This window comes from Panulirus ornatus, chromosome 11 (genome assembly GCF_036320965.1).
Source record: "Panulirus ornatus isolate Po-2019 chromosome 11, ASM3632096v1, whole genome shotgun sequence".
NCBI lineage: Eukaryota > Metazoa > Arthropoda > Malacostraca > Decapoda > Palinuridae > Panulirus > Panulirus ornatus.
The window spans coordinates 48,893,842-48,918,543 of NC_092234.1; the positions used below are offsets into that span (position 1 = coordinate 48,893,842).

Sequence of the window (24,702 nt, forward strand, 5' to 3'; positions counted from 1 at the left end):
TCTACAATTAATGTAAGCTTGCACAGGTGGAATCCTGTAACACCTTTACTTACTTTCTGCCCAGGAGTCCTTTCTACCTTAATGAGGCTCTTGCTGTGTTTAGGAAGCTGGCCATGTCCATTAGTTGGGACCATAGGTTATGAAATGTTTGTCTTTATGTGTGGAGGGTGCAGGGTAATTGAGTAGTAAGTGCTCAGTGTCTTTGCTGTGTTGCTGCATAATGGGCATGAAGGGTCGTGGGTTATCTTGAAATGGTGTTTGTAGTGTTTTAGGGAAGGGTGATGTCCAGGGTACACACACGAAAGTGTGACTAGTATTTTTCTTGGGAGTGTTGCTTCTGATGATTGTATGTCTGGTAGGTTTGAGTTTAGTACAGAGTTGGGATGGTGGTTGTTTAATGCTTGATTTTTTTTTTTTTAATAGCCGAGATGGCACAGGCAGCTGAGGCCCTAATCAAGGCCAACCCTTTAATGTGCTTTCTTTCTCTCTCTCTCTCTCTCTCTCTCTCTAGTTGACTACTGGCATCGTCTACAAACATAGTCTTTTTCACACAACACTTTAACAGCTCATTCTTCATAATTAGATTTTCCTAAGGTAAGCACAAAGTGCTAACCCTGTCTTTTGGCACAGTGGCAACAGCAATAGTAGGTAGGAACATTTAGGCAGGGGCATTAGGTAGGAGCCTCTTCAAACATTGCACTAGAGTTGCCTGCTGCCAGTGGCCTGTTAAGAGAGAGGCACTTAAGGCTAAGAAGCAACACTGAAATTCACTAGTTATGGGGACTCTCTAGCTGTGGCCACCCCTTTGAGAGTTCCAGGAGGGAACAGGCATCAGAAATATAGATAGATAAAAGATTCAGTCTGATACCCAATTTTTTAAGTACATTCAAATTTTTGCAAGTACATGAAACTCCAACGAAAAAGCAGTAAAGATCATTACCAATGAAATCAAGTTGGTGGAGAACAGCCAACATCTATAGTACAGGTACACCACTGATTTTCTGTCAACTGATGGTTTGGCACCTTTAGTCTGGACAAAACTACGTGAGGAAACTTGAAATTACTGCAGCCACCAGACTAGTTTACTGGGCTCCCAGGCCACAGATGGTGTTGTGTGTAGGGTGCGCTTATTTACACTGCACTTACTGGTGGTGATACCACAATTCTGTGAGATTCTTAGCTTATTTTGCTTAAATATAACCCTAGCTATGGCTTCTGAGATATATGAGAGTGTCAGTCATGGTGTCAAACGGAAACACCAGTCCATATTGATCCTAGATAAAGTAGAACTGTTGAAAAAAATGGATTGTGGTGTTTCAGTGTGTAAGCTGTGTGACATCTACAGTATTGGTTCATCAACTATTTGTGATATAAAGAAGCAAAGGGAGAAAATATTGAAATTCTATGCCGACCAACAGCGATTCCAAGAAGCAAATGACGATTAGAAAAAATATGAAAGATGGTAAGAGTACTGAGCATGATTGAGTGATGGAATGGTTTCGACAGCATCAGAGTGATGGAGTGGACTTGTCAGTTAGCATGATAATGGACCTGGCTAAGTTGTTCCATAAAAAACTTAAATTACAACATGACTATAGTGAAAAATGGCTTCAAAGATTCAAGAAGTGTCATGGAATTTCCATAAATAAAGTGTGAGGAGAAAAGCAGTCTACAAACCACGAAGGAGCTGCCGAGTATGCGGACGAATTTGCAAAACCTAGTAGCTGACGAGCACCTCAGTCCTGAGCAGGTGTATAATGTAGATGAAACTGCATTACTCTGGCGATGCACACCTAGGAAAACACTAGCAACAGAAGACGAAGAAGACCCCACAGGATTCAAACAATCTAATGACAGACTTACCATCTAGGGTGCTCAAACATTTAATATTTGTTTAATTTAAATATCTACCAGTCCATGGTATACTTAAGGCACATGGGAGATGTGTGATTAGTGGGTTAGAGGTGTGTTGATGAATTATTATTACGTGACCACGGCTGGTCTGGCAAATTGGTTAATCCGGTAAGGCTTTGGAACCAAGAGTGCCGGAAAATTGGTGGTGTACCTGTAATAATTAAAAAAAAAAATCTGTGAAACCCAGGTTTCAAGTTACTGCTTTGTAGACAGGAAACAGGTAGATCTCAACTGGTGATTCGATGCATATATGGTTAAAACAGAATGAGAGGAACTATGTTTCCACATATATCTATAAAATGGAAGGAAGAACTTTACCTCTTCTGGGAATTTTACAGCGTATTCAAACTGTACAAAGAGTATTAATGTTGCTGCACTGTACAAACATAAACTAGTTTCATAGGCCCGTTTCAATTTCCCCTTGTGGTCACTTCTTCCTTGGCAATCATATCATTACAATATACAGAGGCCAGTGACCCTGAGCTATTTAAAAAAGAAGTGAATGCTTTTTAAGAAATGAAATTAGAACAAGACACACAAGTGTACAACAAATAACTGACTAAACAATACATTTCAAATTTCAGTTAAATCCATCAAGTATAAGCTACACAAAACTATATTTAACTTACCCAGTTGTCTCATGCAAATCTTTAAGAACAGTATTTATGTCAGGCCTGTTACCAAAATAATTTAAAGATGAAACTACATTTCCTTAATGACTATACAGCCATGGGCCCCATGCATAGTAAATATATGTGGCCTTGGCATCATCTTTAACATTCAAATGTGGTGTTCAAAATTTCTCGGTTGATGTAGCTTGAGGTTGACAGCCTTGATGACCCTGGTAGATGATAGGGTTACAACTCAAACTACCAACCAATTTACACAACCTAGATTAGGTCTGAATACTTTACTGGACTTCTACTGATATTAATTAGCTGTCGTGAAGATGGATCAGGAACATTTTAACAAAAGAATGGCTTTGTGGCAGAACCTGCAGTGTTAAGTGTATGACTGGGGAAGAAGCTGATCTTTACTGTAAATTTGTTTATAAATATAATAGCAGCAGTCCTTGAGAACTGAAATAAATTCAAATACAGGAATGAAACAATTTAAAAATGAATATACCATTTTGATAAATAAACTGAGCATAAATTATTAATTCAAATGTGAAACCATTGAATTTTGGCATAAAACAAATCACCTAAGGTGAAAAGTATATTCGTCTTTTTTACCTGTCCACCACTCTGTCTAAGCCAAGTACCACTAGGAACTAACAATCTTGAGGAAAAATTCTCTCATGGCTGAAGATCTTCCCCTTCTGTTCCTACTCTTGAATTCAAGTCACAGTACAGGGAAGGAGGATTTCCAGCTTCTCACCTTATGTATCTTGTAAGAAACACAGAAGTATTGGTAGCATTTTTTTCCCTTATTCCCAGGGATAAAAGTTTATACCATGTGAATCATTTTGCCTTTGGCAATAGTACTAAGCATATGGCCAACCTGTGAGGTCACTACAGTTACAGCTTGCTGACACGCATCACCTATTTACCATTCAATATCTTTAGAGAAACTATACCCAAATGAATGCAAAAGGTTCCCCAACAATAATTTACACTGGAAGATGAATAAATATTCAACCTGCATTGGAAGGAGCATTAAATTACTTCTTGCAAGAACCCAGTTGCTACAATACTGTTATATACAATGAATGTTTAGATAAACAATGGGAAAGATTTAACAAAAAATAATAATGAAAAATAGAAAGATTTCCAATATAAAGCAATTACGAACATTCTGAAAATTTCCAAGCACTCACACAATATAAGAAGTGAAGGTTCAATACACATTTTTCATTCTTTTCCAAATGACTGTCTTCACTGACAAAAAGTGCATCTTTAGGTGAACATATCCTCCCCTCTTAGCAAAGCCTCCACAAAGGGTACAGTCTTGTAAATGAATTTTATTGCGGAGTCCATGCCAAAGATATCAGTGCTGCCAGTGAAGGAGGCAACACTGTACAGGGCCTGACCCGCTGCTAGGAACCACGTGGACAATGCTGTAGAAAGGATCAGCTTCACTGCGATGGCTGCCAGGATTCCTACAAAGTCCAGCTCTGTCTTGGTCGGTGGCCGGGAAGGCCAGAAAGATGAGACACCTAGTGGCCTGGAAAAGTTATTTGCTATGTAGTTTCATTAACACTGTGTGTGATCCAGGTTGCTGGAGATAAAGCTAAACAAAGGAATATAATGGAATTCAAACACCAACAGACCACTGGGTCCCTTCAAGGCTGTTTGTGATTGAGGAAGATATGAAACTCATAGATCTGTGTGGTAAGAAAATAGAAAATACTATAAACTTTTCATGTAGCTAAAGAGATGCAAATAATGCCAGTTGTGGACCTAAAGGAAAATATTTGTCAAGTCTTTTCTTAAAAGTATCAACTACTCCTAATTGAAAATAGTCAAAGAAAATGGACTTTGCCTTATTTGAGGTAAAATGGTTGCCACCAAGTTTGTAAACATTATGTGTAAAATCAGATGAATCTAAGTAGCCCAATGGACAGGATTATTGAAGCCTTTGATAAGTTGTAGATCACATCTTAACCTTCTCATTTCTAAACTAAACAGATTTAAGTTGATTAGTTGGCTCCCACAGGATTTGTTTCTCAGTCTGGGTATCATCCTGGTAGCTTGCCTCTGTACTCTATTCTGTATGCCTTTTTCAAATACGATGACCAAAACTGAGAACTACATTCAAGATGGGAATACACAGGTGACTTGTCAAAAGTAAAATTAATCCCCCCTGGACTTTTATAGCCCTACTTATAAATACAAAAATTTTGTTTTCCTTTTACCTAATGTGCACTGCTTTCTTATTAGGCACGTCATTTTCCTCATTTACCTTTTATAGTTCAAGAGAATTCATGATGTAGCTTGCTTTTTAATTTTTACTACCAATATGCAAAACTTTACAATTATCAATATCACGATTCGTTTGCCACCTGTGAGCCCAGTCATTAAGTGTCTGTTGTATTCTCCAATTTAGCATCTGTAAATTTCGATTATCTTACAATCCTGCCCATTTATCATTATCATTAATATATATGAGAATCAGTCTTAAAATTGATCCTTGTAGCATGCCAGTTGATATGTTTAACCATTCTGAGGCCTGACCATTAATTACAACTTATTTCACAGCATGCCAATAAAACTCCTAACCACCAAAGTACAACCCTGTGGAATTTTATCATTTTTTTTTTTTTGACAATCTGCCCATATAACATCAACTGCTTTACCTTCATCATACAGGTAGATTATATCATTATATAAATCAAGCAGATATGTCAGACATAAATGATTTTGTTGCAAACCATGCTGAGAATCTTTTAATACATGGTGGTTCTCTATACGGTTTACAATCTTATCCTCAATGATGCTTTCCATAAGTTTACCAACTACAAATGTTAAGCTAACTGGGCAATAATTTCTGGGGATGATTTATTACCTTTTATGAAAGTAGGTGTTACACCACCAGCAAACTTCCATTCCTCCAGAACTTTTCCCACAGCAAGTGACAATGAAAAGACTAGTCAAGGGTTTAACAATCTTACTTTCTGCCTTCCATTATTCTCCAATGAATCTTAATTGGGCTGGCTGTTTCATTCATTTTCACTCCATCTAGTACTGATAGAGTATCCTCAACTCTTATGTCAGCATCTTGCAAAATGTGTCCCTCTCTTAGCAATGGAACTGGGTTAGGGAAATGCTCTGTATCTTCATTTGTAAATACTGATGCAAAGAGATCATTTACAATGCCGTGCCATAACTGTCTTGAATCTATCTATCAATATCTCTGACACCTGTTCCCACCTGGAACCCCCTCAAGGGGGTGGCCCCCACAAAAGTCTCCATAACTAGTGAACTCTAGTGCCTCACCCTTAACAGGCCACTGGCAGAGGGCAAGTCTAGTGCATTGTTTGCTTAAGCTTCTACCTAATGTTCCTAATGACTACTTATACCTAATGCTCCTACCCACTACTTCTATCCTATGTTTCTACCTGATGCTCCTGCCTAATGTTCCTAACAACTACTTCTATCTAATGTTTCTACCTAATGCTCCTGCCTAAATATATCAAGCTACTGCTAACTTCTGCTCCTACCATTCTGCCAAAAGACAGGACTAGTGCATAGTACTCACCACAGGAAGATCTGGAGTTAGGGAGAATGAGCTACGTGACTTAAAAGTTGTCAAATTTTATGACAAGAGGAGACTGTCTATCATTTTCATTTATCAGTGGACCAAATGACTGAGTAATGACTTTCGTACTTCTAATATATGCATAAAACTCCTTACAGTTTCTTCTACTTTCAGCAATATATGCTTCATAATGACATTTTGACATACAAGGCTCTCAGTTTCAGACTTACATAATTAGCTCTATCATTGTTGGTCTTCGGTCTCTCTGAGTTCATGACTTGTTGCTTTCTTAGACAATGAACATTTTTTCATGTTACTCTTCCACCATTTTGGCTTTGCAAGAGGAAAAAACCATCTACTATACACTAGCACTAATGCTCCCTCCACTGCTTTGATCATTTTACTAAAACCCCCTCAAGCTGTGTCCTATCGCTTACATAATGATATCATTCCAACTTTGTCAAGAGCACAGTGAAGCCTTTTAAGGTTTGCATATTTAAATTCAGGTTATTTTCTGTGACTTGCATTGACCAGCATTACAAGCAATGTTGAAATTTAACTTAAAAGTAATTTTTCAGTGATTACTTGCACCAAGCATTATTAATGAGATCTTTATCAGTAGCTAGAACTAAATACAACATATTCTCGTAAGTAGGTTTCTCAGCTAATTGTATTATGGCACTATCAAGCAGACTGAGGTAAAGTCCATGCCCAGAGCTACTGAAAAAGGATTCATTCTTACCACTTAAATAAGTATGTTAAAGTCTCCTGCTGTGATTAAATTGTTTCCACTGCTAATTTCTGCTATCTGGTCCCAAAGTCTTATGTTTGCCTTTGATGTCTGTGCAGGGGGCCTACAAACTGATAGTACTAAAATTTTCTTGAAACATCTCTGATTTCTACAAAAATGAAGCTGATTTATCAACAGCACTACACACAAGAACCAACTGGAGCACAACATACAAGCTCACCCAATCAAAATATCCACCAAAAACATTACACAAACTACAGTTAAGTAGACTAACCAGGTTTTACACAAAGAATAGAACAAAGCTCCAAACCTTCATTACAGATAACTTCTCACCCCTAGATCATGCAGTCTCGCACTTCATCAGTTAGTGTCTGAGTTTGGGAATGCGTGTGAAGAAGCAAGTTGAGAGTAAATGATGAATAAATGCAAAGAGGGACAGGATAATTGGGGTGTGAGTTTGAATGGAGGATGTGGATTGTTTCAGATACCTGTTAGAGGAAATGGCAATGAATGGAACCAGAGAAGTAAAGTGACTTGTAGGGTGCGTGAAGGGGTGAAGATAATAGGGCACTAAGGAATATGTGAAAAGAGAGGTAATTATCTGGTAGTGAGAAAACAGGTTAAGTTTGAAGGAATAGCTATCCCATTAATGATGTACAGATGCGAGTCATGGGCTATAGAGAAAAATGCACCAAGGACAGTAGATGTTGAGGAAATTAAAAGTATGAGGGCAATATGTTGTATGAAGCGCTTTTATCAAGTAATACAAGGTGTGCTAATAAAAAGAATGCAGCTGAGAGTGCTGAAAACGGTATGCAGAAAGGGTATGGATATATGGAAAGAATAAAAGAGGAGAGGTTTACAATGAGGATGCATGTGTGAAAAGCAGAGGGAACAAGGAGAACGGGGAGACCAAACTGGAGATGGAAGGATGGTGTGAAAATTTTTTTTTGGGTGAAATAGGTGCTCAGGATAGAGTGAAATTAAGTAATGTGATATACTGGGAGCAACGTGTTGTCAATGTACTGACTGAGGGCATATGAAGCAGTTGGGGGAACCATGGAAAGGTTTGTGGGCCTGGTTGTGAATAGCGGGCTGTGATTTCGTTGCATTACTGTTACTACCTGACTAATGCAGGAAATGGCAAACAAGTACGTAGTATACAAATGTCATCAAACCCATCATTATTAGCAACTAAATACATCATATTTTATAAAAAAAAAAATGGAAAGGCCTGTGGGACCTGGATGTGGATAGAGAGCTGTGGTTTCGGTGCATTACACAGGACAGTTAGAGACTGAGTGTGAATGAATGTGGCTTTTTTTTTTACCTGGTGCTACCTCGCTAAAGCATGGGATAAGGAAGCTGTTTCCTGTGGGGCGGGGTTGTGCCGAGAATGGATGAAGGCAAGCAAGTATGAATATGTACATGTGTATATATGTATTTGTTACGTATATGTGTGTATATATGTATATGTTGCGTATATGTATATATACGTGTGTGTGTGTGTATGGGCGTTTATGTATAGAAGTATAATCATAAAAAATGACCAAACACCAAATGACATGGAAACAGGTGCTTATTCCAAAATCTTTATCTATTCCCCAAAGCATCTCACTTAATAAACTGTAAGAAGTGGCCTGAAGATACAAATAAAAACTAACTAAAGTGGTTGACACAGGTGAACACTAAACACTTAAACTTGAGTGAGATATTCAATGAAAACAATTATGATTCCAAGTTCTCATTAGTCATACCTTTTCCTCTGTGGAGTGACGCGGGGGATAAGGTCTTCTGGGGCTGGCAGGTTCAAATTCTCTCCAGAATTAACGACACTGTTCAACTCAAAGCGCTCGGCGGCTACTGCCTGTTTCTCCTTTTTGATGGCATAAGGCATTCCAATGGCAACCTTCCTCCTCTCCTGTGCTGCCATGGCGACTTTCTCGAACGAGTATGGGAAGACCGCCTCCTGCTTTGTGGGACCATGGCGTTCTGGATGACCTCCCTGCAATGTTCCCTGGTCGTTGGAGTGCCGGCGGCTGTCTCCAGACTTGTGTTCTGGTACCAAGTGGTAGTAGGTGGTGGTGGCGTCGTCCCCGGAGGACTCCACCGGCAACAGAAGCATCACCAGACAAGCAGCGACCATTACCGAATGGCTCATATCCATCGCAACTGAGGTGGTGGCTGGTGGTTGTTTGATTCGAGGTCAATTGAGCGGTGACACTCACTTGTCACTAGTCTCGACGAGCACCGTTTCTCACACACTGCTCTCTGTTCCAAGCCCAACCACCACAGTTTTCACACCCACACTTACAAATGTTGACACTACGGTTCTAATATTAACATGTGTTACTGTACAAGAATTTCAGGTAGAGCTAACGCGTTGTACTACAAAATGTACGTTGTAGTCTTAGTGTGTGTTGTTTTACTCTTACACAAATTACTTTTTTTCCTCTTACACAAATTACTTTTTCAGGTGCTTACACTAAAGACGAAAGTTTTTTTTTTCTTTTTTTCTTTTGATCACACGTACTGATCCAATACGGAACAAGTGCTCTTACCAGTTCAGTACATCAGGTTCATCCTGAAATGATAAAAGAGTCACATTAATCAAGGGGTTTAATCAGCTAGATATAATCAACAAGGCAATGGGTTAACCTGCAATGATTCACAGTACACGGCTCGGCTACATTTTCTAATGACACGTCAAGAAGGATGATGGAAATCGGAAGTGATGAATATAATCACTCTAAATATACAATGAAATAATCATTATACCACTCCAGTACCTGGAGACAAAATCACCCATTACCGCAACTTTAATGGAGAGGCTAGGTATAGCAGGATATCAAAACATCATTACTCTTGCTTTATCGATCATAACTTCAGATCAATATAATTCTAACCTCATCTAAAAGTGCCAGCTTACTGTACCTGGCGAGAGCAAAAGAATTAGCTAGAACCACACGCTAGCTATATTGGTGTCCATAACGTCATGAATTTTTTTTTTTTTTTGTAATAAAAAAAAGACATCTTCGAGACAAATCATCACACGTGAAACTCTGTTGCAAAATGCTACTTTGCAAACCTTATCGCCACAGCAGAATACAGTAACACAACACAGCAGTCCCAGTGATGCATGAAATTTGGCATACTCGACCCCATGTCTTGTGAAGACTAACGTTACTACAAGCCAACCTTGATGGCTGCCAGTCTTTCGCCAAAAAAAAGGGACTTGTACTTACTTGTACTTACAACCTGACTGTACATGTTACATATTCCCTATAACCGGAGCCGTTATGTTAATAGTTCGACTGCAACGACCTACCCCCGCAAGCTTAGCATTATATAAGTAGCAACAGAGAATTCAGCCGAGTTCCTCTTCTAGTTTTGTGGGGTGGGTGATGGACTGACTGCTGACTTAGGGGGCTGAGGTTGATATACCCAATGACGTGTATGAGCAAGTTCTGAGGTTGTGGAAAATAATAATAATAATAATAATAATAATAATAATAATGAGACCCTCTTCACCTTCTCCATAACATGGAAATTGTCAAAGTTTCATCACCACACAGATCATAGCCATGATTATAGACTCAAAAGAGGGGTAGGTACACCTCGCCTTCCCCCAACACGGTGTCTCCTCTCCCAAGTGACTAGCTCAATAGATCACCTCTCCCAAGTGACTAACTCAATAGATCACCTCTCCCAAGTGACTAGCTCAATAGATCACCTCTCCAAAGTGACTAGCTCAATAGATCACCTCTCCCAAGTGACTAGCTCAATAGATCACCTCTCCCAAGTGACTAACTCAACAGATCACCTCTCCCAAGTGACTAGCTCAATAGATCACCTCTCCCAAGTGACTAGCTCAATAGATCACCTCTCCCAAGTGACTAGCTCAATAGATCACCTCTCCCAAGTGACTAGCTCAAGAGATCACCTCTCCCAAGTGACTAGCTCAATAGATCACCTCTCCCAAGTGACTAGCTCAATAGATCACCTCTCCCAAGTGACTAGCTCAATAGATCACCGCTCCCGAGTGACTAGCTCAATAGATCACCTCTCCCAAGTGACTAGCTCAATAGATCACCTTTCCCAAGTGACTAGCTCAAGAGATCACCTCTCCCAAGTGACTAGCTCAATAGATCACCTCTCCCAAGTGACTAGCTCAATAGATCACCTTTCCCAAGTGACTAGCTCAAGAGATCATCAGACATTAAAGCCAAAACGCTGGTCACAGCTAAAAAATATCCTGAATTATATTTGTATTCAGCATTAAATATATAATTTATGCTGAGGTTTTCAAGGAAACACTTTTTTTCTAAAGTACCAAAAATTGCAGGGTATCTTTTAGCCCAAAAAAGTTCTTCATTCAGAATTGAATTATACCGTAACCAAACACTTCTAAACTTGAAATAATCATGGAAAACATATCAATCTTTGTCCTACCTGATACATCCCTATTAAATATCAATCAAACTATCAAAATATGTTTTAAAATTGTAATGATTAACGAGTTAATTAAGGGTTATTAAAACCAACAAACAATAATTCGACCCAGGATTCGCATTCAGCATCAAATATATTCTCCATACTGAGGTTTTTAAAGAAATTCATTTTTTGAAAAAAAAGAAGTACCAAAAATTGCAGGTAACAGTCTAGGGTATTTTTTAGCACAAAAAAATTTTTGTTTCAAAATTGAATTATAACATAATGCAACTCTTCTAAACTTGAAATAATCATGGGAAATACATTTTAGTCCTTGCCCTACCCGATACATACCCATTAAATACCAAAAGAATGATCAGAATATGTTTCAAAATTGGAATATTTAACGACTTAATTGCAGGTCATAAAGACCAAGAAACAATAATTCGACCCCGGATTCGTACTCAGCATGAAATATATTCTTTATGCTAAGGTTTTTAAGGAAATTCATTTTTACGAAAAAAGTAACAAAAATTGCAGGTAATAGTTCAGGGGATTTTTTAGCCCAAAAAACTTTTTCTCTCAAAATTGACTTAAACCATAATGAAACTCTTTCTAAACTTAAAGTAATCATGGAAAATATATCAAATTCCTTCTCCTAACCGATATAGACCTATTAAATACCAAGGAAATTATAAGAATAGGTTTTAAAATTATGATGATTAACGACATAATTGCAAGTCATAAAGAACAACAAACAATAATTCGACCTCGGATTCGTACTCAGCATTAAATATATTCTTTATGCTGAGATTTTTAAGCAAATTCATTTTTTGAAAAAACTTCTAAAAATTGCAGGTAATAGTTCAGGGTATTTTTTAGCCCAAAAAAATTTTGGTTTCAAAATTAAATTATAATATAATGCAACTCTTCTAAACTTGAAATAATCATGGAAAATACATCATAATCCTTGCCCTACCCGATACATACCCATTAAATACCAAGAGAATTATCAGAATATGTTTCAAAATTGGAATATTTAACGACTTAATTGCAGGTCATAAAGAACAACAAACAATAATTAGACCCCGGATTCGTACTCAGCATTAAATATATTCTTTATGCTGAGATTTTTAAGCAAATTCATTTTTTGAAAAAACTTTTTTGCCCAAAAAAATTTTTGTTTCAAAATTGAATTATAACATAATGCAACTCTTCTAAACTTGAAATAATCACGGAAAATACATCATAATCCTTGCCCTATCCGATACATACCCATTAAATACCAAGAGAATGATCAGAATATGTTTCAAAATTGGAATATTTAACGACTTAATTGCAGGTCATTAAGACCAAGAAACAACAATTCGACCCCGGATTCGTACTCAGCATAAAATGTATTCTTTATGCTAAGGTTTTTAGGGAAATTCATTTTTACGAAAAAAGTAAGAAAAATTGCAGGTAATAGTTCAGGGGATTTTTTAGCCCAAAAAACTTTTTCTTTCAAAATTCACTTAAACCATAATGAAACTCTTTCTAAACTTAAAGTAATCATGGAAAATATATCAAATTCCTTCTACTAATCGATATAGACCTTTTAATACCAAGGAAACCATAAGAAAAGGTTTTAAAATTATGATGATTTATGATATAATTATGGGGGATAAAGAACAACAAACAATGATTTGACCCCGGATTCGTACTCAGCATTAAATATATTCTTCATGCTGAAATTTTTTAAGCAAATTCATTTTTTGAAAAAACTTCTAAAAATTGCAGGTAATAGTTCAGGGTATTTTTTAGCCCAAAAAATTTTTTGTTTCAAAATTGAATTATAACATAATGCAACTCTTCTAAACTTGAAATAATCATGGGAAATACATTTTAGTCCTTGTCCTACCCGATACATACCCATTAAATACCAAGAGAATTATCAGAATATGTTTCAAAATTGGAATATTTAACGACTTAATTGCAGGTCATAAAGACCAAGAAACAATAATTCGACACCGGATTCGTACTCAGCATGAAATATATTCTTTATGCTAAGGTTTTTAAGGAAATTCATTTTTACGAAAAAAGTAACAAAAATTGCAGGTAATAGTTCAGGGGATTTTTTAGCCCAAAAAACTTTTTCTCTCAAAATTGACTTAAAACATAATGAAACTCTTTCTAAACTTAAAGTAATCATGGAAAATATATCAAATTCCTTCTCCTAACCGATATAGACCTATTAAGCACCAAGGAAATTATAAGAATAGGTTTTAAAATTATGATGATTAACGACATAATTGCAGGTCATAAAGAACAACAAACAATAATTCGACCCCGGATTCGTACTCAGCATTAAATATATTCTTTATGCTGAGATTTTTAAGCAAATTCATTTTTTGAAAAAACTTCTAAAAATTGCAGGTAATAGTTCAGGGTATTTTTTAGCCCAAAAAAATTTTTGTTTCAAAATTGAATTATAACATAATGCAACTCTTCTAAACTTGAAATAATCATAGGAAATACATTTTAGTCCTTGCCCTACCCGATACATACCCATTAAATACCAAGAGAATTATCAGAATATGTTTCAAAATTGGAATATTTAACGACTTAATTGCAGGTCATAAAGACCAAGAAACAATAATTCGACCCCGGATTCGTACTCAGAATGAAATATATTCTTTATGCTAAGGTTTTTAAGGAAATTCATTTTTACGAAAAAAGTAACAAAAATTGCAGGTAATAGTTCAGGGGATTTTTTAGCCCAAAAAACTTTTTCTCTCAAAATTGACTTAAAACATAATGAAACTCTTTCTAAACTTAAAGTAATCATGGAAAATATATCAAATTCCTTCTCCTAACCGATATAGACCTATTAAATACCAAGGAAATCATAAGAATAGGTTTTAAAATTATGATGATTAACGACATAATTGCAGGTCATAAAGAACAACAAACAATAATTCGACCCCGGATTCGTACTCAGCATTAAATATATTCTTTATGCTGAGATTTTTAAGCAAATTCATTTTTTGAAAAAACTTCTAAAAATTGCAGGTAATAGTTCAGGGTATTTTTTAGCCCAAAAAAATTTTTGTTTCAAAATTGAATTATAACATAATGCAACTCTTCTAAACTTGAAATAATCATGGGAAATACATTTTAGTCCTTGCCCTACCCGATACATACCCATTAAATACCAAGAGAATGATCAGAATATGTTTCAAAATTGGAATATTTAACGACTTAATTGCAGGTCATAAAGACCAAGAAACAATAATTCGACCCCGGATTCGTACTCAGCATGAAATATATTCTTTATGCTAAGGTTTTTAAGGAAATTCATTTTTACGAAAAAAGTAACAAAAATTGCAGGTAATAGTTCAGGGGATTTTTTAGCCCAAAAAACTTTTTCTCTCAAAATTGACTTAAACCATAATGAAACTCTTTCTAAACTTAAAGTAATCATGGAAAATATATCAAATTCCTTCTACTAATCGATATAGACCTATTAAATACCAAGGAAACCATAAGAAAAGGTTTTAAAATTATGATGATTATGATATAATTATGGGGGATAAAGAACAACAAACAATGATTTGACCCCGGATTCGTACTCAGCATTAAATATATTCTTCATGCTGAGATTTTTAAGCAAATTCATTTTTTGAAAAAACTTCTAAAAATTGCAGGTAATAGTTCAGGGTATTTTTTAGCCCAAAAAAATTTTTGTTTCAAAATTGAATTATAACATAATGCAACTCTTCTAAACTTGAAATAATCATAGGAAATACATTTTAGTCCTTGCCCTACCCGATACATACCCATTAAATACCAAGAGAATTATCAGAATATGTTTCAAAATTGGAATATTTAACGACTTAATTGCAGGTCATAAAGACCAAGAAACAATAATTCGACCCCGGATTCGTACTCAGCATGAAATATATTCTTTATGGTAAGGTTTTTAAGGAAATTCATTTTTACGAAAAAAGTAAAAAATTGCATGTAATAGTTCAGGGGATTTTTTAGCCCAAAAAACTTTTTCTCTCAAAATTGACTTAAAATATAATGAGACTCTTTCTAAACTTAAAGTAATCATGAAAAATATATCAAACTACTTCTCCTAACCGATATAGACCTATTAAATACAAGGGAAATTATAAGAATAGGTTTTAAAATTATAATGATTAACGACATAATTGCAGTTCATAAAGAACAACAAACAATGATTCGACCCCGGATTCGTACTCAGAATTAAATATATTCTTTATGCTGAGATTTTTAAGCAAATTCATTTTTTGAAAAAACTTCTAAAAATTGCAGGTAATAGTTCAGGGTATTTTTTAGCCCAAAAAACTTTTTCTCTCAAAATTGACTTAAACCATAATGAAAATCTTTCTAAACTTAAAGTAATCATGGAAAATATATCAAATTCCTTCTCCTAACCGATATAGACCTATTAAATACCAAGGAAATTATAAGAATAGGTTTTAAAATTATAATGATTAACGACATAATTGCAGGTCATAAAGAACAACAAACAATAATTCGACCCCGGATTCGTACTCAGCATTAAATATATTCTTTATGCTGAGATTTTTAAGCAAATTCATTTTTTGAAAAAACTTCTAAAAATTGCAGGTAATAGTTCAGGGTATTTTTTAGCCCAAAAAAATTTTTGTTTCAAAATTGAATTATAACATAATGCAACTCTTCTAAACTTGAAATAATCATGGAAAATACATCATAATCCTTGCCCTACCCGATACATACCCATTAAATACCAAGAGAATGATCAGAATATGTTTCAAAATTGGAATATTTAACGACTTAATTGCAGGTCATAAAGACCAAGAAACAATAATTCGACCCCGGATTCGTACTCAGAATGAAATATATTCTTTATGCTAAGGTTTTTAAGGAAATTCATTTTTACGAGAAAAGTACCAAATATTGCAGGTAATAGTTCAGGGGAATTTTTAGCCCAAAAAACTTTTTCTCTCAAAATTGACTTAAAACATAATGAAACTCTTTCTAAACTTAAAGTAATCATGGAAAATATATCAAATTCCTTCTCCTAACCGATATAGACCTATTAAATACCAAGGAAATCATAAGAATAGGTTTTAAAATTATGATGATTAACGACATAATTGCAGGTCATAAAGAACAACAAACAATAATTCGACCCCGGATTCGTACTCAGCATTAAATATATTCTTTATGCTGAGATTTTTAAGCAAATTCATTTTTTGAAAAAACTTCTAAAAATTGCAGGTAATAGTTCAGGGTATTTTTTAGCCCAAAAAAATTTTTGTTTCAAAATTGAATTATAACATAATGCAACTCTTCTAAACTTGAAATAATCATGGAAAATACATCATAATCCTTGCCCTACCCGATACATACCCATTAAATACCAAGAGAATGATCAGAATATGTTTCAAAATTGGAATATTTAACGACTTAATTGCAGGTCATAAAGACCAAGAAACAATAATTCGACCCCGGATTCGTACTCAGCATGAAATATATTCTTTATGCTAAGGTTTTTAAGGAAATTCATTTTTACGAAAAAAGTACCAAAAATTGCAGGTAATAGTTCAGGGGATTTTTTAGCCCAAAAAACTTTTTCTCTCAAAATTGACTTAAAACATAATGAAACTCTTTCTAAACTTAAAGTAATCATGGAAAATATATCAAATTCCTTCTCCTAACCGATATAGACCTATTAAATACCAAGGAAATCATAAGAATAGGTTTTAAAATTATGATGATTAACGACATAATTGCAGGTCATAAAGAACAACAAACAATAATTCGACCCCGGATTCGCACTCAGCATTAAATATATTCTTTATGCTGAGATTTTTAAGCAAATTCATTTTTTGAAAAAACTTCTAAAAATTGCAGGTAATAGTTCAGGGTATTTTTTAGCCCAAAAAAATTTTTGTTTCAAAATTGAATTATAACATAATGCAACTCTTCTAAACTTGAGATAATCATGAGGAAATACATTTTAGTCCTTGCCCTACCCGATACATACCCATTAAATACCAAGAGAATGATCAGAATATGTTTCAAAATTGGAATATTTAACGACTTAATTGCAGGTCATAAAGACCAAGAAACAATAATTCGACCCCGGATTCGTACTCAGAATGAAATATATTCTTTATGCTAAGGTTTTTAAGGAAATTCATTTTTACGAGAAAAGTAACAAAAATTGCAGGTAATAGTTCAGGGGAATTTTTAGCCCAAAAAACTTTTTCTCTCAAAATTGACTTAAAACATAATGAAACTCTTTCTAAACTTAAAGTAATCATGGAAAATATATCAAATTCCTTCTCCTAATCGATATAGACCTATCAAATACCAAGGAAATTATAAGAATAGGTTTTAAAATTATGATGATTAACGACATAATTGCAAGTCATAAAGAACAACAAACAATAATTCGACCTCGGATTCGTACTCAGCATTAAATATATTCTTTATGCTGAGATTTTTAAGCAAATTCATTTTTTGAAAAAACTTCTAAAAATTGCAGGTAATAGTTCAGGGTATTTTTTAGCCCAAAAAAATTTTTGTTTCAAAATTGAATTATAACATAATGCAACTCTTCTAAACTTGAAATAATCACGGAAAATACATCATAATCCTTGCCCTACCCGATACATACCCATTAAATACCAAGAGAATGATCAGAATATGTTTCAAAATTGGAATATTTAACGACTTAATTGCAGGTCATAAAGACCAAGAAGCAATAATTGGACCCCGGATTCGTACTCAGAATGAAATATATTCTTTATGCTAAGGTTTTTAAGGAAATTCATTTTTACGAGAAAAGTACCAAATATTGCAAGTAATAGTTCAGGGGAATTTTTAGCCCAAAAAACTTTTTCTCTCAAAATTGACTTAAAACATAATGAAACTCTTTCTAAACTTAAAGTAATCATGGAAAATATATCAAATTCCTTCTCCTAACCGATATAGACCTATTAAATACCAAGGAAATTATAAGAATAGGTTTTAAAATTATGATGATTAACGACATAATTGCAGGTCATAAAGAACAACAAACAATAATTCGACCCCGGATTCGTACTCAGCATTAAATATATTCTTTATGCTGAGATTTTTAAGCAAATTCATTTTTTGAAAAAACTTCTAAAAATTGCAGGTAATAGTTCAGGGTATTTTTTAGCCCAAAAAAATTTTTGTTTCAAAATTGAATTATAACATAATGCAACTCTTCTAAACTTGAAATAATCATAGGAAAATACATCATAATCCTTGCCCTACCCGATACATACCCATTAAATACCAAGAGAATTATCAGAATGTTTCAAAATTGGAATATTTAACGACTTAATTGCAGGTCATAAAGATGAAGAAACAATAATTCGACCCCGGATTCGTAGTCAGCATGAAATATATTCTTTATGCTAAGGTTTTTAAGGAAATTCATTTTTACGAAAAAAGTAACAAAAATTGCAGGTAATAGTTCAGGGGATTTTTTAGCCCCAAAAAAAGTTTTTCCTTCAAAATTGATTTAAAACATAATAAAACACTTTTAATCTTAAAATAATCATGGAAATATATTCTTTATGCTGAGATTTTTCAGGAAATTCATTTTTATTGAGGATCAAAAATTTTAGCGCAAAAAAGTTTCAAAATTGAATTATAAGATACTGAAACTTCTAGACTTGAAATAATCATGGAAAATATATGATAATAATTCCCCCTAACCGATATATACCCATGAAATTCCCTAAAAAATTATTAGGATATGTTTTGAAATCGTAATGATTGACTTTATTGCCGGTCATAAAGACCGGTAAACAATATTTCGATCCCGGAATCGTATTCAACATTTAATATTATCTTTATGCTGAGGCCACTAAAAATTTATTATTTTTTTTTTTTTTTTGAGAAAAGGACCAACAATTGCAGGTAATAGTTCAAGGTATTTTTTTTTTTTCTAGCTCAAAAAGCTTCTCGTCTCAAAATTGAAATATAACATAATCAAACTCTCCTAAACTTGAAATAATCATGGAAAATATATATATATATCAAAATCCGTCCCCTACATTATACATACCCATTTAAATACAAAGGATGTAAGAAGAACGCCATTGGCTAAATTTGGCATGGGCTCTTGACCTATGACAACCTCCTTACTTGGGGTGCCCTTGTTAGCACAAGCAGAATGTGTGTGTGTGTTCTCTGGTTGTGCTATGACTGGCACTAGTCATCTGTGGTGGGTGTGGAGAAGGTCCAACCATATGTGTGTGCGTGTGGAAATCCTCCCATCTCGTTTTTTATTTTCAATTTTCCAAAAGAGGAACAGAGAAGGGGGCCAAGTGAGGATATTCCCTCAAAGGCTCAGTCCTCTGTTCTTAACGCTACCTCGCTAACTCGGGGGAAATATATATATATATATATATATATATATATATATATATATATATATATATATATATATATATAAACGAGATATGGACTTAATGTGCCTATCTGTGAATTCAGCAAAAACAAACCAAAGATATAGCTCATATCATTATGTCCAAAAATTTCGAAGAGGTAGACAAATTGCAACGAAATTCCCCGCTATCTATCAAGAAGACGTGATGGACGGGTCTATATCATATATCACTCCATCTATCCCGGTCTATATATTCCTTCAAGACCCCGTCCAAACCCACGGCCAGAGAGACTCACGGTTCACGAGTGGAACGTCGCCTCGCCTCTCAGCAGAGCCTCGATGTAAGGCAAAGTCTTGTAGATGTAGCCGATGGTGGAGTCCATGCCGAACACGGCCGTGGTGCCGGTGAGGGAGGCCACGCCGTACAGGGCCTGACCCGCCGCCAAGAACCAGGTGGCCAGCGCCGTCGACAACACCAGCTTCACCAAGACGGCCGCCAAGATTCCCACGAAGGTGAGCTCGGTGTTGGTCCACGCGGGTCGGGAGGGCCACAGCGAAGACCCGCTCGCCGGCCTGGAAGAAAAAAAATAAACAATGTATGATTCGTATATTGTTTGTACCTAATCGTATATTGTTTGTACCTAATCTGAAATGATGACAATGAGAATGTAATGCAATTCAGGCTAACAGTGTGTTCAAGGTAGAACATTACTGTTATATGGATCACCACAGTTACGTAATCCACGAAACAGCATACATTCTGATGGGGAATTAATGCGTGAACGAGCACCTACACACACACACACACACACACACACCACACACACACATAAAAGGATCCATTACACCCCGACCAGCAGCAGTAATGGCAGCTCGAAAAGTGGCTGTCACCCACAAGAGCCCACGCTTGGCTAGGTCGTGGTAAACCTTCACACACACACACACACACACACACACACACACACATATATATGAACTGGTCGACGATAAAGCTATATTGTTTTCAGTCACAAAGTATCATGCGATCTACAAGCTAAAAAAAAAAAAAAATTTACCACAAAACCATAATTTTATATACTAGGGTAAAACTGTCTTTTATATCCTTGTAAGAAAATAGACACTTGCTTCGTCATTATTTCTGTAAAATACACATCTTTTGGTCTCCATGTGGTTAAGAATACATACCACCAATGTGTACCATAAGGGTCAGGTGGCTTAGGCTGATATCAGCTTTAAGAAAAAGAATCTTTACCGTTGTATCAGCTTTTCCCAAGAAAGCTTACAACAGACGTTTCAAAACAGGTGATCATACATACGCGCCAAGCCGGATGGTATTTCTAATACTGCCTTTATGATGTTATGCGTGTTAACGGGATGAGAGGTTTAAACCTATGTTGCCCTGTCACTTATACTTGTATGTATGTACCATGTCTTTACACACACACACACACACACACACATATCCACCTACGAGCTCACGAGACCGGTTATACAAAGACTGTCCTGTGCCATTAATTACACCCTGGGAACACACACAAAATCGACCTGTCCCAGAAATGGCACATGCAAGAACGAGGTGTCACTGACAAGAATCAAACTTGGCACACAAGAACAATCAATACGCGCCATATGTCTACATCACAGTCTTAATGAGACAAAAAATGATAAGACCTCCGAAAATATATATGAAAAATAAGTCTGCAACACAGTCTTTGTCGATGTTTAAGTTGATGAGGTGAGGATAACAGGAAATGTAATATATATATATATATATATATATATATATATATATATATATATATATATATATATATATATATATATCAACTGACTTATATTTCTCTCTTGTGTCTCCACTGTTGATGTGATTATTACACGAAAGTGCACTTGGGAACTTTTCGTGTTTCATTTTCCCCCGTGGACTCATAGGTATATCTTGATCACGCGCAAAATTGTGATCCTTTCCCATATATATATAAAAGTCTTAAATCCTTGAAAGTCTACAGATACCTACGTAAGGCAAGACCAAACTTCCCAGTTTGCGAATTGACCTCCCTCACCATTACAATACCCGCCACCCGCCAGCAAATCTCAAACTCACACGCGCGCATTCTACCATTCACCTCCGGAACATTCCTCCAAAACTCTGTGGTAGATTGTACTCACAGACTTGTGGACCAGCAGTCCTTGCGTTGTGGTGCTACCTGCATCGAAGTTTCTTCACTCCCCCAAAACTATGTAAGGGGTAACTGACAGAATACATCCACACAGAATTAGTTGCCATTAAGATAAATGTAAACATTCACAACGACTTGAAAGCAGCCATGAAACTTCGACGGGTCCATTTTACTGCGATGTAATCTTATGTCTACTGCACACACGTCTTATCCTCACCTGGGTATCCTAGCCATGCCGGTCTACAATGGGAATGGCGTGACTGAAAACGTTGTCAGGCTAGGAACGTTACAGTGGACGAAGGACGAAAACGTTGTCAGACAAGGAACGTTACAGTGGACTAAGGACATAAACGTTGTCAGGCAAGGAACGTTACAGTGGACTAAGGACGAGAGCTTTGTCAGGCAAAGAACGTTACAGTGGACGAAGGACGAAAACGTTGCCGAGCAAGGAACGTTGCAGTGAAAGGACGTAAACGTTGCCAGGCAAGGAACGGTGCAATGGACGAAAAACGTGGCAGTGAACGAAGAAAGAAAACGTTGCCGAGCAAGGAACGTTGCAGTGAACGGAGAACACGCACCCCATCGTTGAGTGAGCTAACTTAACCCGGCTGACGTTCGTTGGGAGGCGTCGTTCTCCTGGATCACCATCACGACCATCTGAAACTTTATATTATTACTCCGGCACCCGGAACGAGGCTGTTACGACCCAACAACCAACGAACGGTCTTTGGAGACGCGACTATCAGGGTTAAAGGAAGCCTCTCGCACACCAACCCCCTCGGCTCAACTTGCTAACAGACGGCATGAGAGAGAGAGAGAGAGAGAGAGAGAGAGAGAGAGAGAGAGAGAGAGAGAGAGATTCAGTTTATGTATGATACAATTTCTCTGTTCCTGTCACAAGCTGACTTGTTCTGTGTGTACGATGTATCATCATCATTACCACTGCAGTTTCCAAAAGCGTTGTATTCTCAATATGAGCTGTTAATGATTAAGTCATTATTCCTTTTATCTTTTTTTAAAGTGCTTCTCGGAGCAAAGCCTATTAACTTATTCCTCGTCGTCCCTTACCACCAACCCTACTAGTAAAACATGTCGAACGCCTGAGTCTGACTCAGATGAAGTAGAAGGAATGAAAATGTGTAACTCCTACAAGATCAAGATGGCGGTGTATGTGTACCTTCCTGGCTATGTCCATTCTAGTACTTATGGCAACCTACCACCCCTTCTGTATCTCCCAGCTCCTGCAGCAAGCCCACGGGTTCGTAAATACGAAAAAAAAAATGTCTTTATTCGTTGATAAAGGACGCAATTCTCAACACCAGTGCGATGATCTCTCTGCACTCACCCCACCAAAACACAAACAAAAAAACAAAAACAAACATGTATGAACATATGTGGTATTGATCATACCTTTTCTTGTGGCGTTGAAAGGTCGGGTTGCTGTCGTCTCGCGATAGAGGCGTCGAGTGCTGAGCACCGTTGCCCTCCTCCTCCTGCTGCTCCTCCTCCTGCATGTCAAGTCGGCGGTGCACATCCCCGAGCTGCTGCGTCCTCTTCTTGATGGCGTACGGAGTCCCGAGCTCAACCTTCTTGGTCTTTTGGGCCGCCATGGCGATCTTCTCAAACGCGTAGGGGAAAACCGACTCTTGGCTCGCGGCGTCGCCTCTCAGGCGTGGCGGGCCAGGCGCGGGGAGGATCCGCTGGGATACTTCGTGGCCGCCGTGCGACGCCGACGACACCGTCAGCATCAACACCAGCAGGAGGAGCGGACGCTGCCAGGTGGTGCCCGGTGGCGCATGCGCGGACTGACCCATACTCCCCTGCCAGACTACCATGCAGTACGATCACCACAAACCTTTGGTTGGCCGGGCGACACTCACGAACCTCCCTCACTCAGGGACAGAACTCGGTAAAGCGTGTATGTACAGGTCTCGCAATCAGCTCTTAAATTAAGAGACAACACAATAGATTTGCACGTACCGTGATGTGCTAATAGGTTTTCCTTGATATCTGCCAACAGCCACAGAATCTGCAAAAGATTAAAAAAAAGAGAAATATTTAAAATATCTTCGTCATAGATGTGAAAGTATGAATATTAATGGATCGGGTGCCACTTAAACTTTACTTTTCCAGCTACATTTTTGTTTCGCTGCTTCATAAGACGAAGGATTTTTTTTTTTAAGCCATAACATTTACAGCTATGGTTATTTCTGAAAGAAAAATGTATTTACACGTTTAGATGTGTAGTAAAACTGCTCTCACTCCCTTGAAAAATTTATTCTTTTATCAGAGAAAAGGGACACATTTTCCCTTTACAAAAAAAAAAAGAAAAACTTAATCAGTTTCCCAAATACTATTTAAATCCCGTTCAGGAGGTTTAGTTGGTCAATGTGTGAATCATTTAAACTCACAATGAAAATGACGAGGTCTTTCTAAAGAGAAATTAATGATCAGATACGCTAAGGCTTTTCTATATAATTAGTTTTGTAACGAAGGTTAATACATGTGATTTTAAAGGAGAAAGTTTTACACTCGTGTTGCCCCGTCTCAACCTGGTATATATATATATATATATATGTACCATGTCTTTACTCCTACGTATAGACACCCATCACCATCCCTCTGCTCTTAACAAACCCTTTCCTTTCCCTCCCCGCTCCTCCTCCTCCACCACCAGGTTATGAAGCAGGTGTGAGTGACGGTAACATAAACACAACAGGAACCAGGAGGAGTTCCGTCCCCCCTCCACCACCACCACAGGTAACGAGGAGGGGCGTACGGTATCAGGGCTTGGTGGGGTG

General features: G+C 36.7%; 2 protein-coding genes across 2 annotated transcripts; both read right to left on the bottom strand.

Moving 5' to 3' along the window:
* Positions 1–475: 475 nt before the first annotated feature.
* Positions 476–9,383, bottom strand: LOC139751496 (uncharacterized). The gene is made up of 2 exons (XM_071666954.1): positions 8,623–9,383; positions 476–4,080 (listed from the first exon to the last, which is right to left on the bottom strand). Exons 1-2 carry the CDS (start codon positions 9,030–9,032, stop codon positions 3,813–3,815), a joined length of 678 nt encoding a protein of 225 aa, XP_071523055.1. The 5' UTR covers positions 9,033–9,383; the 3' UTR covers positions 476–3,812.
* LOC139751495 (uncharacterized) lies at positions 9,334–23,869 on the bottom strand. The gene is made up of 3 exons (XM_071666953.1): positions 23,312–23,869; positions 20,021–20,297; positions 9,334–9,449 (listed from the first exon to the last, which is right to left on the bottom strand). Exons 1-2 carry the CDS (start codon positions 23,734–23,736, stop codon positions 20,024–20,026), a joined length of 699 nt encoding a protein of 232 aa, XP_071523054.1. The 5' UTR covers positions 23,737–23,869; the 3' UTR covers positions 9,334–9,449; positions 20,021–20,023.
* Positions 23,870–24,702: the final 833 nt, after the last annotated feature.

Bases quoted from the DNA above. Each gene is read 5' to 3' on its own strand.
- LOC139751495 (XM_071666953.1), bottom strand. From the start codon at position 23,736: ATGGTAGTCTGGCAGGGGAGTATGGGTCAGTCCGCGCATGCGCCACCG. The intron at 20,298-23,311 runs GTATGATCAATA...TTTTTCTTCCAG, and splicing joins TTTCAACGCCACAAGAAAAG to GCCGGCGAGCGGGTCTTCGC.
- LOC139751496 (XM_071666954.1), bottom strand. From the start codon at position 9,032: ATGGATATGAGCCATTCGGTAATGGTCGCTGCTTGTCTGGTGATGCTT. The intron at 4,081-8,622 runs GTATGACTAATG...TAACTTTTCCAG, and splicing joins GTCACTCCACAGAGGAAAAG to GCCACTAGGTGTCTCATCTT.